At 48.0% G+C, this 16,751-nt stretch overlaps 1 protein-coding gene across 2 annotated transcripts in view; it reads right to left on the bottom strand.

Moving 5' to 3' along the window:
• NRBP2 (nuclear receptor binding protein 2) overlaps positions 1 to 16,751 on the bottom strand; it is a 286,650-nt gene that overhangs the window by 261,608 nt on the left and 8,291 nt on the right. The window contains exon 2 of one of the 2 annotated variants that reach the window (XM_068238202.1): positions 13,693 to 13,785. In XM_068238202.1, coding sequence (XP_068094303.1) covers positions 13,693 to 13,785 — 93 coding nt within the window. Of the gene's footprint in view, positions 1 to 13,692; positions 14,324 to 16,751 lie in introns of those variants that run through there. The other variant, XM_068238201.1, reaches the window with a different exon arrangement.

The raw sequence follows: 16,751 nt of genomic DNA, 5'->3' as shown, positions 1-16,751 counted from the left end.
TCTGGGTGTCAGTGGGCTGTGGGGTGTCACACAGAGAGATACAATAGTGCTATCAGAATACAGTGACATAATAATACACTGGAGTGGTTCTGTGCCTGCAGTGTAATGAGGTAACAGCAGTAGTGTGCACACAGCTCTGGGTGTCAGTGGGCTGTGGGGTGTCACACAGAGAGATACAATAGTACTATCAGAGTACAGTGACATAATAATGCACTGGAGGGGTTCTGTGCCTGCAGTGTAATGAGACAACAGCAGTAGTGTGCGCACAGCTCTGGGTGTCAGTGGGCTGTGGAGTGTCACACAGAGAGATGCAATAGTACTATCAGAGTACAGTGACATAATAATACACTGGAGTGGTTCTGTGCCTGCAGTGTAATGAGGTAACAGCAGTAGTGTGCACACAGCTCTGGTGTCAGTGGGCTGTGGAGTGTCTCACACAGAGAAATGCAATAGTACTATCAGAATACAGTGACATAATAATACACTGGAGTGGTTCTGTGCCTGCAGTGTAATGAGGTAACAGCAGTAGTGTGCACACAGCTCTGGGTGTCAGTGGGCTGTGGGGTGTCACACAGAGATACAATAGTACTATCAGAATACAGTGACATAATAATACACTGGAGTGGTTCTGTGCCTGCAGTGTAATGAGGTAACAGCAGTAGTGTGCACACAGCTCTGGGGGTCAGTGGGCTGTGGGGTGTCACACAGAGAGATACAATAGTACTATCAGAATACAGGGACATAATAATGCACTGGAGTGGTTCTGTGCCTGCAGTGTAATGAGGTAACAGCAGTAGTGTGCACACAGCTCTGGGTGTCAGTGGGCTGTGGGGTGTCACACAGAGAGATACAATAGTGCTATCAGAATACAGTGACATAATAATACACTGGAGTGGTTCTGTGCCTGCAGTGTAATGAGGTAACAGCAGTAGTGTGCACACAGCTCTGGGTGTCAGTGGGCTGTGGGGTATCACACAGAGAGATACAATAGTGCTATCAGAATACAGTGACATAATAATGCACTGGAGTGGTTCTGTGCCTGCAGTGTAATGAGGTAACAGCAGTAGTGTGCACACAGCTCTGGGTGTCAGTGGGCTGTGGAGTGTCTCACAGAGAGATGCAATAGTACTATCAGAGTACAGTGACATAATAATACACTGTAGTGGTTCTGTGCCTGCAGTGTAATGAGGTAACAGCAGTAGTGTGCACACAGCTCTGGGTGTCAGTGGGCTGTGGGGTGTCACACAGAGAGATACAATAGTACTATCAGAATACAGTGACATAATAATACACTGGAGGGGTTCTGTGCCTGCAGTGTAATGAGGTAACAGCAGTAGTGTGCACACAGCTCTGGGTGTCAGTGGGCTGTGGGGTGTCACACAGAGAGAGATACAATAGTACTATCAGAATACAGTGACATAATAATACACTGGAGTGGTCCTGTGCCTGCAGTGTAATGAGGTAACAGCAGTAGTGTGCACACAGCTCTGGGTGTCAGTGGGCTGTGGGGTGTCACACAGAGAGATACAATAGTGCTATCAGAATACAGTGACATAATAATACACTGGAGGGGTTCTGTGCCTGCAGTGTAATGAGGCAGCAGCAGTAGTGTGCACACAGCTCTGGGTGTCAGTGGGCTGTGGGGTGTCACACACAGAGAGATACAATAGTACTATCAGAATACAGTGACATAATAATACACTGGAGTGGTTCTGTGCCTGCAGTGTAATGAGGTAACAGCATAGTGTGCACACAGCTCTGGGTGTCAGTGGGCTGTGGAGTGTCACACAGAGAGATACAATAGTACTATCAGAATACAGTGACATAATAATACACTGGAGGGGTTCTGTGCCTGCAGTGTAATGAGGTAACAGCAGTAGTGTGCACACAGCTCTGGGTGTCAGTGGGCTGTGGGGTGTCACACAGAGAGATACAATAGTACTATCAGAATACAGTGACATAATAATACACTGGAGTGGTTCTGTGTCTGCAGTGTAATGAGGTAACAGCAGTACTGTGCACACAGCTCTGGGTGTCAGTGGGCTGTGGAGTGTCACACAGAGAGATACAATAGTACTATCAGAATACAATGACATAATAATACACTGGAGTGGTCCTGTGCCTGCAGTGTAATGAGGTAACAGCAGTAGTGTGCACACAGCTCTGGGTGTCAGTGGGCTGTGGGGTGTCACACAGAGAGATACAATAGTACTATCAGAATACAGTGACATAATAATACACTGGAGTGGTTCTGTGCCTGCAGTGTAATGAGGTAACAGCAGTAGTGTGCACACAGCTCTGGGTGTCAGTGGGCTGTGGAGTGTCACACAGAGAGATACAATAGTACTATCAGAATACAATGACATAATAATACACTGGAGTGGTCCTGTGCCTGCAGTGTAATGAGGTAACAGCAGTAGTGTGCACACAGCTCTGGGTGTCAGTGGGCTGTGGGGTGTCACACAGAGAGAGATACAATAGTACTATCAGAATACAGTGACATAATAATACACTGGAGTGGTTCTGTGCCTGCAGTGTAATGAGGTAACAGCAGTAGTGTGCACACAGCTCTGGGTGTCAGTGGGCTGTGGAGTGTCACACAGAGATACAATAGTACTATCAGAATACAGTGACATAATAATACACTGGAGGGGTTCTGTGCCTGCAGTGTAATGAGGTAACAGCAGTAGTGTGCACAGCTCTGGGTGTCAGTGGGCTGTGGAGTGTCACACAGAGAGATACAATAGTACTATCAGAGTACAGTGACATAATAATACACTGGAGTGGTTCTGTGCCTGCAGTGTAATGAGGTAACAGCAGTAGTGTGCACACAGCTCTGGGTGTCAGTGGGCTGTGGAGTGTCTCACACAGAGAGATACAATAGTACTATCAGCATACAGTGACATAATAATGCACTGGAGTGGTTCTGTGCCTGCAGTGTAATGAGGTAACAGCAGTAGTGTGCACAGCTCTGGGTGTCAGTGGGCTGTGGAGTGTCTCACACAGAGAGATACAATAGTACTATCAGAATACAGTGACATAATAATACACTGGAGGGGTCCTGTGCCTGCAGTGTAATGAGGTAACAGCAGTAGTGTGCACACAGCTCTGGGTGTCAGTGGGCTGTGGGGTGTCTCACACAGAGAGATACAATAGTACTATCAGAATACAGTGACATAATAATGCACTGGAGTGGTTCTGTGCCTGCAGTGTAATGAGGTAACAGCAGTAGTGTGCACACAGCTCTGGGTGTCAGTGGGCTGTGGAGTGTCACACACAGAGAGATACAATAGTGCTATCAGAATACAGTGACATAATAATGCACTGGAGTGGTTCTGTGCCTGCAGTGTAATGAGGTAACAGCAGTAGTGTGCACACAGCTCTGGGTGTCAGTGGGCTGTGGGGTGTCACACAGAGAGATACAATAGTACTATCAGAATACAGTGACATAATAATACACTGGAGGGGTTCTGTGCCTGCAGTGTAATGAGGTAACAGCAGTAGTGTGCACACAGCTCTGGGTGTCAGTGGGCTGTGGAGTGTCACACAGAGAGATACAATAGTACTATCAGAATACAGTGACATAATAATACACTGGAGGGGTTCTGTGCCTGCAGTGTAATGAGGTAACAGCAGTAGTGTGCACAGCTCTGGGTGTCAGTGGGCTGTGGGGTGTCACACAGAGAGATACAATAGTACTATCAGAATACAGTGACATAATAATACACTGGAGTGGTTCTGTGTCTGCAGTGTAATGAGGTAACAGCAGTAGTGTGCACACAGCTCTGGGTGTCAGTGGGCTGTGCAGTGTCACACAGAGAGATACAATAGTACTATCAGAATACAGTGACATAATAATACACTGGAGTGGTTCTGTGCCTGCAGTGTAATGAGGTAACAGCAGTAGTGTGCACACAGCTCTGGGTGTCAGTGGGCTGTGGGGTGTCTCACACAGAGAGATACAATAGTACTATCAGAATACAGTGACATAATAATACACTGGAGGGGTTCTGTGCCTGCAGTGTAATGAGGTAACAGCAGTAGTGTGCACAGCTCTGGGTGTCAGTGGGCTGTGGAGTGTCACACAGAGAGATACAATAGTACTATCAGAGTACAGTGACATAATAATACACTGGAGTGGTTCTGTGCCTGCAGTGTAATGAGGTAACAGCAGTAGTGTGCACACAGCTCTGGGGGTCAGTGGGCTGTGGGGTGTCACACAGAGAGATACAATAGTGCTATCAGAATACAGTGACATAATAATACACTGGAGTGGTTCTGTGCCTGCAGTGTAATGAGGTAACAGCAGTAGTGTGCACACAGCTCTGGGGGTCAGTGGGCTGTGGGGTGTCACACAGAGAGATACAATAGTGCTATCAGAATACAGTGACATAATAATGCACTGGAGTGGTTCTGTGCCTGCAGTGTAATGAGGTAACAGCAGTAGTGTGCACACAGCTCTGGGTGTCAGTGGGCTGTGGAGTGTCTCACACAGAGAGATACAATAGTACTATCAGAATACAGTGACATAATAATGCACTGGAGTGGTTCTGTGCCTGCAGTGTAATGAGGTAACAGCAGTAGTGTGCACACAGCTCTGGGGGTCAGTGGGCTGTGGGGTGTCACACAGAGAGATACAATAGTGCTATCAGAATACAGTGACATAATAATACACTGGAGTGGTTCTGTGCCTGCAGTGTAATGAGGTAACAGCAGTAGTGTGCACACAGCTCTGGGGGTCAGTGGGCTGTGGGGTGTCACACAGAGAGATACAATAGTGCTATCAGAATACAGTGACATAATAATGCACTGGAGTGGTTCTGTGCCTGCAGTGTAATGAGGTAACAGCAGTAGTGTGCACACAGCTCTGGGTGTCAGTGGGCTGTGGAGTGTCTCACACAGAGAGATACAATAGTACTATCAGAATACAGTGACATAATAATGCACTGGAGTGGTTCTGTGCCTGCAGTGTAATGAGGTAACAGCAGTAGTGTGCACACAGCTCTGGGTGTCAGTGGGCTGTGGAGTGTCACACAGAGAGATACAATAGTACTATCAGAATACAGTGACATAATAATACACTGGAGTGGTTCTGTGCCTGCAGTGTAATGAGGTAACAGCAGTAGTGTGCACACAGCTCTGGGTGTCAGTGGGCTGTGGGGGGTCACACACAGAGATACAATAGTACTATCAGTATACAGTGACATAATAATGCACTGGAGTGGTTCTGTGCCTGCAGTGTAATGAGGTAACAGCAGTAGTGTGCACACAGCTCTGGGTGTCAGTGGGCTGTGGAGTCTCACACAGAGAGATACAATAGTACTATCAGAATACAGTGACATAATAATGCACTGGAGTGGCTCTGTGCCTGCAGTGTAATGAGGTAACAGCAGTAGTGTGCACACAGCTCTGGGTGTCAGTGGGCTGTGGAGTGTCACACACAGAGAGATACAATAGTACTATCAGAATACAGTGACATAATAATGCACTGGAGTGGTTCTGTGCCTGCAGTGTAATGAGGTAACAGTAGTAGTGTGCACACAGCTCTGGGTGTCAGTGGGCTGTGGGGTGTCTCACACAGAGAGATACAATAGTACTATCAGAGTACAGTGACATAATAATGCACTGGAGGGGTTCTGTGCCTACAGTGTAATGAGGTAACAGCAGTAGTGTGCACACAGCTCTGGGTGTCAGTGGGCTGTGGAGTGTCACACACAGAGATACAATAGTACTATCAGAATACAGTGACATAATAATGCACTGGAGTGGTTCTGTGCCTGCAGTGTAATGAGGTAACAGCAGTAGTGTGCACAGCTCTGGGTGTCAGTGGGCTGTGGGATGTCACACACAGAGAGATACAATAGTACTATCAGAATACAGTGACATAATAATGCACTGGAGTGGTTCTGTGCCTGCAGTGTAATGAGGTAACAGCAGTAGTGTGCACACAGCTCTGGGTGTCAGTGGGCTGTGGGGTGTCACACAGAGAGATACAATAGTACTATCAGAATACAGTGACATAATAATACACTGGAGTGGTTCTGTGCCTGCAGTGTAATGAGGTAACAGCAGTAGTGTGCACAGCTCTGGGTGTCAGTGGGCTGGGGGGTGTCACACAGAGAGATACAATAGTACTATCAGCATACAGTGACATAATAATGCACTGGAGTGGTTCTGTGCCTGCAGTGTAATGAGGTAACAGCAGTAGTGTGCACACAGCTCTGGGTGTCAGTGGGCTGTGGGGTGTCACACAGAGAGATACAATAGTACTATCAGAATACAGTGACATAATAATACACTGGAGGGGTTCTGTGCCTGCAGTGTAATGAGGTAACAGCAGTAGTGTGCACACAGCTCTGGGTGTCAGTGGGCTGTGGAGTGTCACACAGAGAGATACAATAGTACTATCAGAATACAGTGACATAATAATACACTGGAGTGTTACTGTGCCTGCAGTGTAATGAGGTAACAGCAGTAGTGTGCACACAGCTCTGGGTGTCAGGGGGCTGTGGAGGGTCACACAGAGAGATACAATAGTACTATCAGAATACAGTGACATAATAATGCACTGGAGTGGTTCTGTGCCTGCAGTGTAATGAGGTAACAGCAGTAGTGTGCACACAGCTCTGGGTGTCAGTGGGCTGTGGGGTGTCACACAGAGAGATACAATAGTACTATCAGAATACAGTGACATAATAATGCACTGGAGTGGTTCTGTGCCTGCAGTGTAATGAGGTAACAGCAGTAGTGTGCACAGCTCTGGGTGTCAGTGGGCTGTGGGGTGTCACACACAGAGAGATACAATAGTACTATCAGAATACAGTGACATAATAATACACTGGAGGGGTTCTGTGCCTGCAGTGTAATGAGGTAACAGCAGTAGTGTGCACACAGCTCTGGGTGTCAGTGGGCTGTGGAGTGTCACACAGAGAGATACAATAGTACTATCAGAATACAGTGACATAATAATACACTGGAGTGTTACTGTGCCTGCAGTGTAATGAGGTAACAGCAGTAGTGTGCACACAGCTCTGGGTGTCAGTGGGCTGTGGGGTGTCTCACACAGAGAGATACAATAGTACTATCAGAATACAGTGACATAATAATACACTGGAGGGGTTCTGTGCCTGCAGTGTAATGAGGTAACAGCAGTAGTGTGCACACAGCTCTGGGTGTCAGTGGGCTGTGGGGTGTCTCACACAGAGAGATACAATAGTACTATCAGAATACAGTGACATAATAATACACTGGAGGGGTTCTGTGCCTGCAGTGTAATGAGACAACAGTAGTAGTGTGCACACAGCTCTGGGTGTCAGTGGGCTGTGGGGTGTCACACAGAGAGATACAATAGTACTATCAGAATACAGTGACATAATAATACACTGGAGTGGTCCTGTGCCTGCAGTGTAATGAGGTAACAGCAGTAGTGTGCACAGCTCTGGGTGTCAGTGGGCTGTGGGGTGTCACACAGAGAGATGCAATAGTACTATCAGAATACAATGACATAATAATACACTGGAGTGGTTCTGTGCCTGCAGTGTAATGAGGTAACAGCAGTAGTGTGCACACAGCTCTGGGTGTCAGCGGGCTGTGGAGTGTCACACAGAGAGATACAATAGTACTATCAGAATACAGTGACATAATAATACACTGGAGGGGTTCTGTGCCTGCAGTGTAATGAGGTAACAGCAGTAGTGTGCACAGCTCTGGGTGTCAGTGGGCTGCGGAGTGTCACACACAGAGATACAATAGTACTATCAGAGTACAGTGACATAATAATACACTGGAGTGGTTCTGTGCCTGCAGTGTAATGAGGTAACAGCAGTAGTGTGCACACAGCTCTGGGTGTCAGTGGGCTGTGGGGTGTCACACAGAGATACAATAGTACTATCAGAATACAGTGACATAATAATACACTGGAGTGGTTCTGTGCCTGCAGTGTAATGAGGCAGCAGCAGTAGTGTGCACACAGCTCTGGGTGTCAGTGGGCTGTGGACTGTCACACACACAGAGATACAATAGTACTATCAGAGTACAGTGACATAATACACTGGAGTGGTTCTGTGCCTGCAGTGTAATGAGGTAACAGCAGTAGTGTGCTCACAGCTCTGGGTGTCAGTGGGCTGTGGAGTGTCACACAGAGAGATACAATAGTACTATCAGAATACAGTGACATAATAATACACTGGAGGGGTTCTGTGCCTGCAGTGTAATGAGGTAACAGCAGTAGTGTGCACACAGCTCTGGGTGTCAGTGGGCTGTGGAGTGTCTCACACAGAGAGATACAATAGTACTATCAGAATACAGTGACATAATAATACACTGGAGGGGTTCTGTGCCTGCAGTGTAATGAGGTAACAGCAGTAGTGTGCACTGCTCTGGGTGTCAGTGGGCTGTGGGGTGTCACACACAGAGAGATACAATAGTACTATCAGAATACAGTGACATAATAATACACTGGAGGGGTTCTGTGCCTGCAGTGTAATGAGGTAACAGCAGTAGTGTGCACACAGCTCTGGGTGTCAGTGGGCTGTGGGGTGTCACACAGAGAGATACAATAGTACTATCAGAATACAGTGACATAATAATACACTGGAGGGGTACTGTGCCTGCAGTGTAATGAGGTAACAGCAGTAGTGTGCACACAGCTCTGGGTGTCAGTGGGCTGTGGGGTGTCTCACAGAGATACAATAGTACTATCAGAATACAGTGACATAATAATACACTGGAGTGGTACTGTGCCTGCAGTGTAATGAGGTAACAGCAGTAGTGTGCACACAGCTCTGGGTGTCAGCGGGCTGTGGAGTGTCACACAGAGAGATACAATAGTACTATCAGAATACAGTGACATAATAATACACTGGAGTGGTTCTGTGCCTGCAGTGTAATGAGGTAACAGCAGTAGTGTGCACAGCTCTGGGTGTCAGTGGGCTGTGGGGTGTCACACACAGAGAGATACAATAGTACTATCAGAATACAGTGACATAATAATACACTGGAGGGGTTCTGTGCCTGCAGTGTAATGAGGTAACAGCAGTAGTGTGCACACAGCTCTGGGTGTCAGCGGGCTGTGGAGTGTCACACAGAGAGATACAATAGTACTATCAGAATACAGTGACATAATAATACACTGGAGTGGTTCTGTGCCTGCAGTGTAATGAGGTAACAGCAGTAGTGTGCACAGCTCTGGGTGTCAGTGGGCTGTGGAGTGTCACACAGAGAGATACAATAGTACTATCAGAATACAGTGACATAATAATACACTGGAGTGGTTCTGTGCCTGCAGTGTAATGAGGTAACAGCAGTAGTGTGCACACAGCTCTGGGTGTCAGTGGGCTGTGGGGTGTCACACAGAGAGATACAATAGTGCTATCAGAGTACAGTGACATAATAATACACTGGAGTGGTTCTGTGCCTGCAGTGTAATGAGGTAACAGCAGTAGTGTGCACAGCTCTGGGGGTCAGTGGGCTGTGGAGTGTCACACAGAGAGATACAATAGTACTATCAGAATACAGTGACATAATAATACACTGGAGTGGTTCTGTGCCTGCAGTGTAATGAGGCAGCAGCAGTAGTGTGCACACAGCTCTGGGTGTCAGTGGGCTGTGGGGTGTCACACAGAGAGATGCAATAGTACTATCAGAATACAGTGACATAATAATGCACTGGAGTGGTTCTGTGCCTGCAGTGTAATGAGGTAACAGCAGTAGTGTGCACACAGCTCTGGGTGTCAGTGGGCTGTGGAGTGTCACACACAGAGAGATACAATAGTACTATCAGAATACAGTGACATAATAATACACTGGAGTGGTTCTGTGCCTGCAGTGTAATGAGGTAACAGCAGTAGTGTGCACACAGCTCTGGGTGTCAGTGGGCTGTGGAGTGTCACACACAGAGAGATACAATAGTACTATCAGAATACAGTGACATAATAATACACTGGAGTGGTTCTGTGCCTGCAGTGTAATGAGGTAACAGCAGTAGTGTGCACACAGCTCTGGTGTCAGTGGGCTGTGGAGTGTCACACAGAGAGATACAATAGTACTATCAGAATACAGTGACATAATAATACACTGGAGTGGTGCTGTGCCTGCAGTGTAATGAGGCAGCAGCAGTAGTGTGCACAGCTCTGGGTGTCAGTGGGCTGTGGAGTGTCACACAGAGAGATACAATAGTACTATCAGAATACAGTGACATAATAATGCACTGGAGGGGTTCTGTGCCTGCAGTGTAATGAGGTAACAGCAGTAGTGTGCACAGCTCTGGGGGTCAGTGGGCTGTGGGGTGTCTCACACAGAGAGATACAATAGTACTATCAGAATACAGTGACATAATAATACACTGGAGTGGTTCTGTGCCTGCAGTGTAATGAGGTAACAGCAGTAGTGTGCACAGCTCTGGGTGGCAGTGGGCTGTGGGGTGTCTCACACAGAGAGATACAATAGTACTATCAGAATACAGTGATATAATAATACACTGGAGTGGTTCTGTGCCTGCAGTGTAATGAGGTAACAGCAGTAGTGTGCACACAGCTCTGGGTGTCAGTGGGCTGTGGGGTGTCACACAGAGAGATACAATAGTACTATCAGAGTACAGTGACATAATAATACACTGGAGTGTTTCTGTGCCTGCAGTGTAATGAGGTAACAGCAGTAGTGTGCACACAGCTCTGGGTGTCAGTGGGCTGTGGGGTGTCACACAGAGAGATACAATAGTACTATCAGAATACAGTGACATAATAATACACTGGAGTGGTTCTGTGCCTGCAGTGTAATGAGGTAACAGCAGTAGTGTGCACACAGCTCTGGTGTCAGTGGGCTGTGGAGTGTCTCACACAGAGAAATGCAATAGTACTATCAGAATACAGTGACATAATAATGCACTGGAGTGGTTCTGTGCCTGCAACTGACTGTAGCAACAGCAGTAGTGTGCACACAGCTCTGGGGACTGTGGAGTCCACTGAAAAACAGGAGACTGATGCACTACCCCTCAATAGGGCTGTTTGGGGTGCTTTCACAGCAATTGGGGAACAAGAACACAGGCCTAGCTAATGCTTTCCCTACCTATCTGCAGCAAGTCTGACCCTGCTCTCACTAACAGTCAGCAGCCAGCCAGCTGAATCCAATATGGCCACCGCAACTGCTTTTTGATAGAGGGGTGGGGGTGGGAGGGTCCAGGAGGGGGTGTTAGCTGATTGGCTGCCATGTGTCTGCTGACTGTGAGGTAAGGGGTCAGAGTTTAGCTCAATGATAATGTACAGAGGGGGAGTCAAACATGCCAAATGTTTGCTGCAAATATGATGTTCACAGTGCTCACAGGCGACCTGTTCGGCCATCTCTACCTTAGAGTATATTCTACCACATTGGTTCCCAATCTTGCCGTATCCCACCCTCTGCTCTGGTCCAGGTATGGATCACACTGGCCGAGGAAGTTGTTACAAATACGCTGCCATGTGCTAAGCTACTTTGTGATCTTCTTCTGCCCCTTTTCTTTTCACCTTTACTTTAGGAATTATGGGGACAGAGTTATGCATGAGAGGTGAATGTTTAGACTGTACGGCGGAGACACTACTGAGAACAGATGAATCCCTGCTGAGAGCGGGGATAAGAGGATGGATAAGAAGAAAATGTGCTAAAAACATGGAAGTTGTCATTACAGTAGTCTCTGTGCTTTGCTGTTCTGTGAACAACTTAAATGGGATGGAAAAATAAGAAAGAAATACGTTTCCAGTATGCGGAAGATAATAGGAATATAAATGTGCCGTGGTTTCAGTCCATAATCTATAAAGCGAGGTTTGGTTACGCAGAGAATGCTCAAAAGAGAGAGGAACGCCCACCAGCCCCGATCCACAGCTTCATCACACTGAAGAAGCCCACATGATGTGGGCGTAATGCGTATGTGGGCGTGGACAACTGCACATGGTTAGCGGGACTCTCTCCTTCTACACATGTGGGTTGCAGAGTCTGGTGTAGAATCACCGCTATCGATTACCAGGTACCTGTGTGCTGCGGGAAGCCACAGCAGGATGAGAAGCACGGCTTTGTGACGCCTCAGGAAAGGTAACAATACAAATCGCCGCCGAGCTGATATCAGAGGACCTTTTCATCTGAAAGTAACAATTGATGCTGCCGCTGAGCAGGACGGAATTGTTGTGCTAACAGTTGTTACCTGATTGATCAGCAATGCATAGCTCGGCAGAACAGAGGACACTTCTGTGCATCCAGTCACATGATTTAGACTGTTCTCTGATGCAAGAATTATTCATCAGAGCTGCTTTTCTATTACCTGGAGTAGTCCTGCCACCTTACAGATTGGTTAAAGGGGCACTATGGCGAAAAATTGTGAAATGTAAAATATGTGTATACATATACAAATAAAAAGTACATTTTTTCCAGAGTAAAATGAGCCATAAATTACTTTTCTCCTATGTTGCTGTCACTTACAGTAAGTAATAGAAATCTGACAGAAGTGACAGGTTTTGGACTAGTCCATCTCTTCATAGGGGATTCTCAGGGCTATATTTATTATCAAAAGCACTTAGTGAATGGCAGTTGCTCTGTCCAACTGCCAAAAAACTGTGTAGGGAGCAGGGGAGCTGTCCAGCATCATTGTTTACATTTTTTTCGGGAATATCTTTATAAAGAATTAAAGCCTTGCTGAGAATCCCCTATGAAGAGATGGACTAGTCCAAAACCTGTCACTTCTGTCAGATTTGTACTACCTACTGTAAGTGACGGCAACATGGGAGAAAAGTCATTTATGGCTCATTTTACTCTGGAAGAAACATACTTTTATTTGTATATGTTTACATGTATTTTACAATTTACAGTTTACCCCGCAGTAGTGCCCCTTTAAGTGGTGTATAAGGCGTGTATTGACAGCCAGCATCTTCCCCACTTCTTCCACACGTTACAATCTGTAAAAGATCAGCCGATCTGGACTCAGTATATCGCATATGTGGTTTGTATGTGGTGTGGGTTTAGGGAGCGCTCCTGCTGTTTGTACCCTGTGCAGTATTGTATGGGGGGAGGGTTTGATGCTAGGGGGATATCAGGCGTGGGATCATGGGAATGTTGACCAATAAAGTTTGTACTTTTATAGTTCTGAGAGTGACGGTCACATTTTGGTGTTTTGGTAGACCTGCCTTCCCCAGTTTTCAATTGGGTGAACTAACTTTTTTGAAGGACCTGTGCACCAGATTAATCTTTTTGTTCTGGTCCAGATAGTAATGATCAGGTCAAGGAGAAGTCATGGAGAAGCATGTGATCAGTGTGGTCAGGTGACAGATATGTAAGTCTCTGATTAGTGATAGCCATGTCTAGGAGAAGTCATGGAGAAGCGTGTGATCAATGTGGTCAGGTGATAGATATGTACGTCTCTGATTAGTGATGATCAGGTCAAGGAGAAGTCATGGAGAAGCATGTGATCAGTCTGGTCAGGTGATAGATATGCAAATCTCCGATTAGTGATTGTTGTGTCTAGGAGAAGTCATGGAGAAGCATGTGATCAGTCTGGTCAGGTGACAGATATGTAAGTCTCTGATAAGTGATGGCCGTGTCTAGGAGAAGTCACGGAGAAGCATGTGATCAGTGTGGTCAGGTGATAGATATGTAAGTCTCTCCAGACGTAGTAAACTCAGCCATATGGTAACACATTATATAATGCAAACAGTATGAAGCTGATCTCCCTACCTGCTCCTTCCTCTTGTGCCAACGTCCACAGGGACTCTCCTCCAGGACTTCACAGTCATCATCGCTCTCCTCCTCCTTCTTCTCCGGGTTCTTCTGTGAAGGTAACAGGTGTGTTAGAGCCATTCGCACTGCAGTCTGACCGCCGCAAGGTCCACTGACAGCAATACACAATATAAGTTCAGGATCCACTGGATTCACAGCACAAGATCCCCACTGCACAGAGCCAGTTAAATCTCAAAGTTTCCTAAGAATTTGTGGCTCAGGATTAACTAGAGTCCAAGAAGCTGGACACAAGAAAGCGTAATCCTCCGTATTCCAGGGAAATAGATGAAAGATCCCAGGATCCTTTAAAGAAGAATCTTCACTGGAAACAGGGAGAAGGGATCCTCTAGATCCCAGCACTGGATCTGAATAAACTGAGAACTCTTCTCTACTGCATCCACTGGGAATCACACTCTCTATAGCCCTGGTGATCCACTGGATCCCAGAATGGTGCACACAGCAAGAACTTTCCCTAGAGCTGGAGTACAACACAAAGAGACTAGGCTATAGTGGGAGATTGTACACTGCAGAGCACTCTGTACACTATCCTCCCTGCACGGCACCCTGTACACCAGTACACCACACTGCTTTCTGTACACAGCTGTGTGCTATCAGCAGGGTAAAGGCTGAGTTTTGCTGGCTTATCAGCAGACTCTGCATATCTCCGCTCCACCCTGTGCCTCTCCTGCTACACCCATAAGCAGAGATCCTCACCTCCCTCCCCAGTGATCGGTGTATACAGCAGAGATCCTCACCTCCCTCCCCAGTGATCAGTGTATACAGCAGAGCTCCTCACCTCCCTCCCCAGTGATCGGTGTATACAGCAGAGATCCTCACCTCCCTGCCCAGTGATCAGTGTATACAGCAGAGCTCCTCACCTCCCTCCCCAGTGATCGGTGTATACAGCAGAGATCCTCACCTCCCTCCCCAGTGATCGGTGTATACAGCAGAGATCCTCACCTCCCTGCCCAGTGATCAGTGTATACAGCAGAGCTCCTCACCTCCCTCCCCAGTGATCAGTGTATACAGCAGAGCTCCTCACCTCCCTGCCCAGTGATCGGTGTATACAGCAGAGATCCTCACCTCCCTCCCCAGTGATCAGTGTATACAGCAGAGCTCCTCACCTCCCTCCCCAGTGATCAGTGTACAGCAGAGATCCTCACCTCCCTCCCCAGTGATCAGTGTATACAGCAGAGCTCCTCACCTCCCTCCCCAGTGATCAGTGTATACAGCAGAGCTCCTCACCTCCCTCCCCAGTGATCAGTGTATACAGCAGAGATCCTCACCTCCCTCCCCAGTGATCGGTGTATACAGCAGAGCTCCTCACCTCCCTGCCCAGTGATCAGTGTATACAGCAGAGATCCTCACCTCCCTCCCCAGTGATCAGTGTATACAGCAGAGATCCTCACCTCCCTCCCCAGTGATCAGTGTATACAGCAGAGCTCCTCACCTCCCTCCCCAGTGATCAGTGTATACAGCAGAGATCCTCACCTCCCTCCCCAGTGATCAGTGTATACAGCAGAGATCCTCACCTCCCTCCCCAGTGATCAGTGTATACAGCAGAGATCCTCACCTCCCTCCCCAGTGATCAGTGTATAAAGCAGAGCTCCTCACCTCCCTCCCCAGTGATCAGTGTATACAGCAGAGCTCCTCACCTCCCTCCCCAGTGATCGGTGTATACAGCAGAGATCCTCACCTCCCTGCCCAGTGATCGGTGTATACAGCAGAGCTCCTCACCTCCCTGCCCAGTGATCAGTGTATACAGCAGAGCTCCTCACCTCCCTCCCCAGTGATCAGTGTATACAGCAGAGCTCCTCACCTCCCTCCCCAGTGATCGGTGTACACAGCAGAGATCCTCACCTCCCTGCCCAGTGATCGGTGTATACAGCTGAGCTCCTCACCTCCCTCCCCAGTGATCAGTGTATACAGCAGAGCTCCTCACCTCCCTCCCCAGTGATCGGTGTATACAGCAGAGATCCTCACCTCCCTGCCCAGTGATCGGTGTATACAGCAGAGCTCCTCACCTCCCTGCCCAGTGATCAGTGTATACAGCAGAGCTCCTCACCTCCCTCCCCAGTGATCAGTGTATACAGCAGAGCTCCTCACCTCCCTCCCCAGTGATCGGTGTACACAGCAGAGATCCTCACCTCCCTGCCCAGTGATCGGTGTATACAGCAGAGCTCCTCACCTCCCTGCCCAGTGATCAGTGTATACAGCAGAGATCCTCACCTCCCTCCCCAGTGATCAGTGTATACAGCAGAGATCCTCACCTCCCTGCCCAGTGATCGGTGTATACAGCAGAGATCCTCACCTCCCTCCCCCGTGATCAGTGTATACAGCAGAGATCCTCACCTCCCTCCCCAGTGATCAGTGTATACAGCAGAGCTCCTCACCTCCCTCCCCAGTGATCAGTGTATACAGCAGAGATCTCACCTCCCTCCCCAGTGATCAGTGTATACAGCAGAGATCTTCACCTCCCTCCCCAGTGATCAGTGTATACAGCAGAGATCCTCACCTCCCTCCCTCCCCAGTGATCGGTGTACACAGCAGAGATCCTCACCTCCCTGCCCAGTGATCGGGGTATACAGCAGAGATCCTCACCTCCCTCCCTCCCTCCCCCAGTGATCAGTGTATACAGCAGAGATCCTCACCTCCCTCCCCCAGTGATCAGTGTATACAGCAGAGATCCTCACCTCCCTCCCCAGTGATCAGTGTATACAGCAGAGATCCTCACCTCCCTACCCAGTGATCAGTGTATACAGCAGAGATCCTCACCTCCCTCCCCAGTGATCGGTGTATACAGCAGAGCTCCTCACCTCCCTCCCCAGTGATCGGTGTATACAGCAGAGCTCCTCACCTCCCTCCCCAGTGATCAGTGTATACAGCAGAGATCCTCACCTCCCTCCCCAGTGATCGGTGTATACAGCAGAGATCCTCACCTCCCTCCCCAGTGATCAGTGTATACAGCAGAGATCCTCACCTCCCTCCCCAGTGATCGGGGTATACAGCAGAGCTCC

Source organism: Hyperolius riggenbachi, chromosome 5 (genome assembly GCF_040937935.1).
Source record: "Hyperolius riggenbachi isolate aHypRig1 chromosome 5, aHypRig1.pri, whole genome shotgun sequence".
Classification (NCBI taxonomy): Eukaryota; Metazoa; Chordata; class Amphibia; order Anura; family Hyperoliidae; genus Hyperolius; species Hyperolius riggenbachi.
The sequence above is the reverse complement of the archived record's forward strand: the minus strand, read 5'-3'. Positions and strand labels throughout refer to the sequence as shown.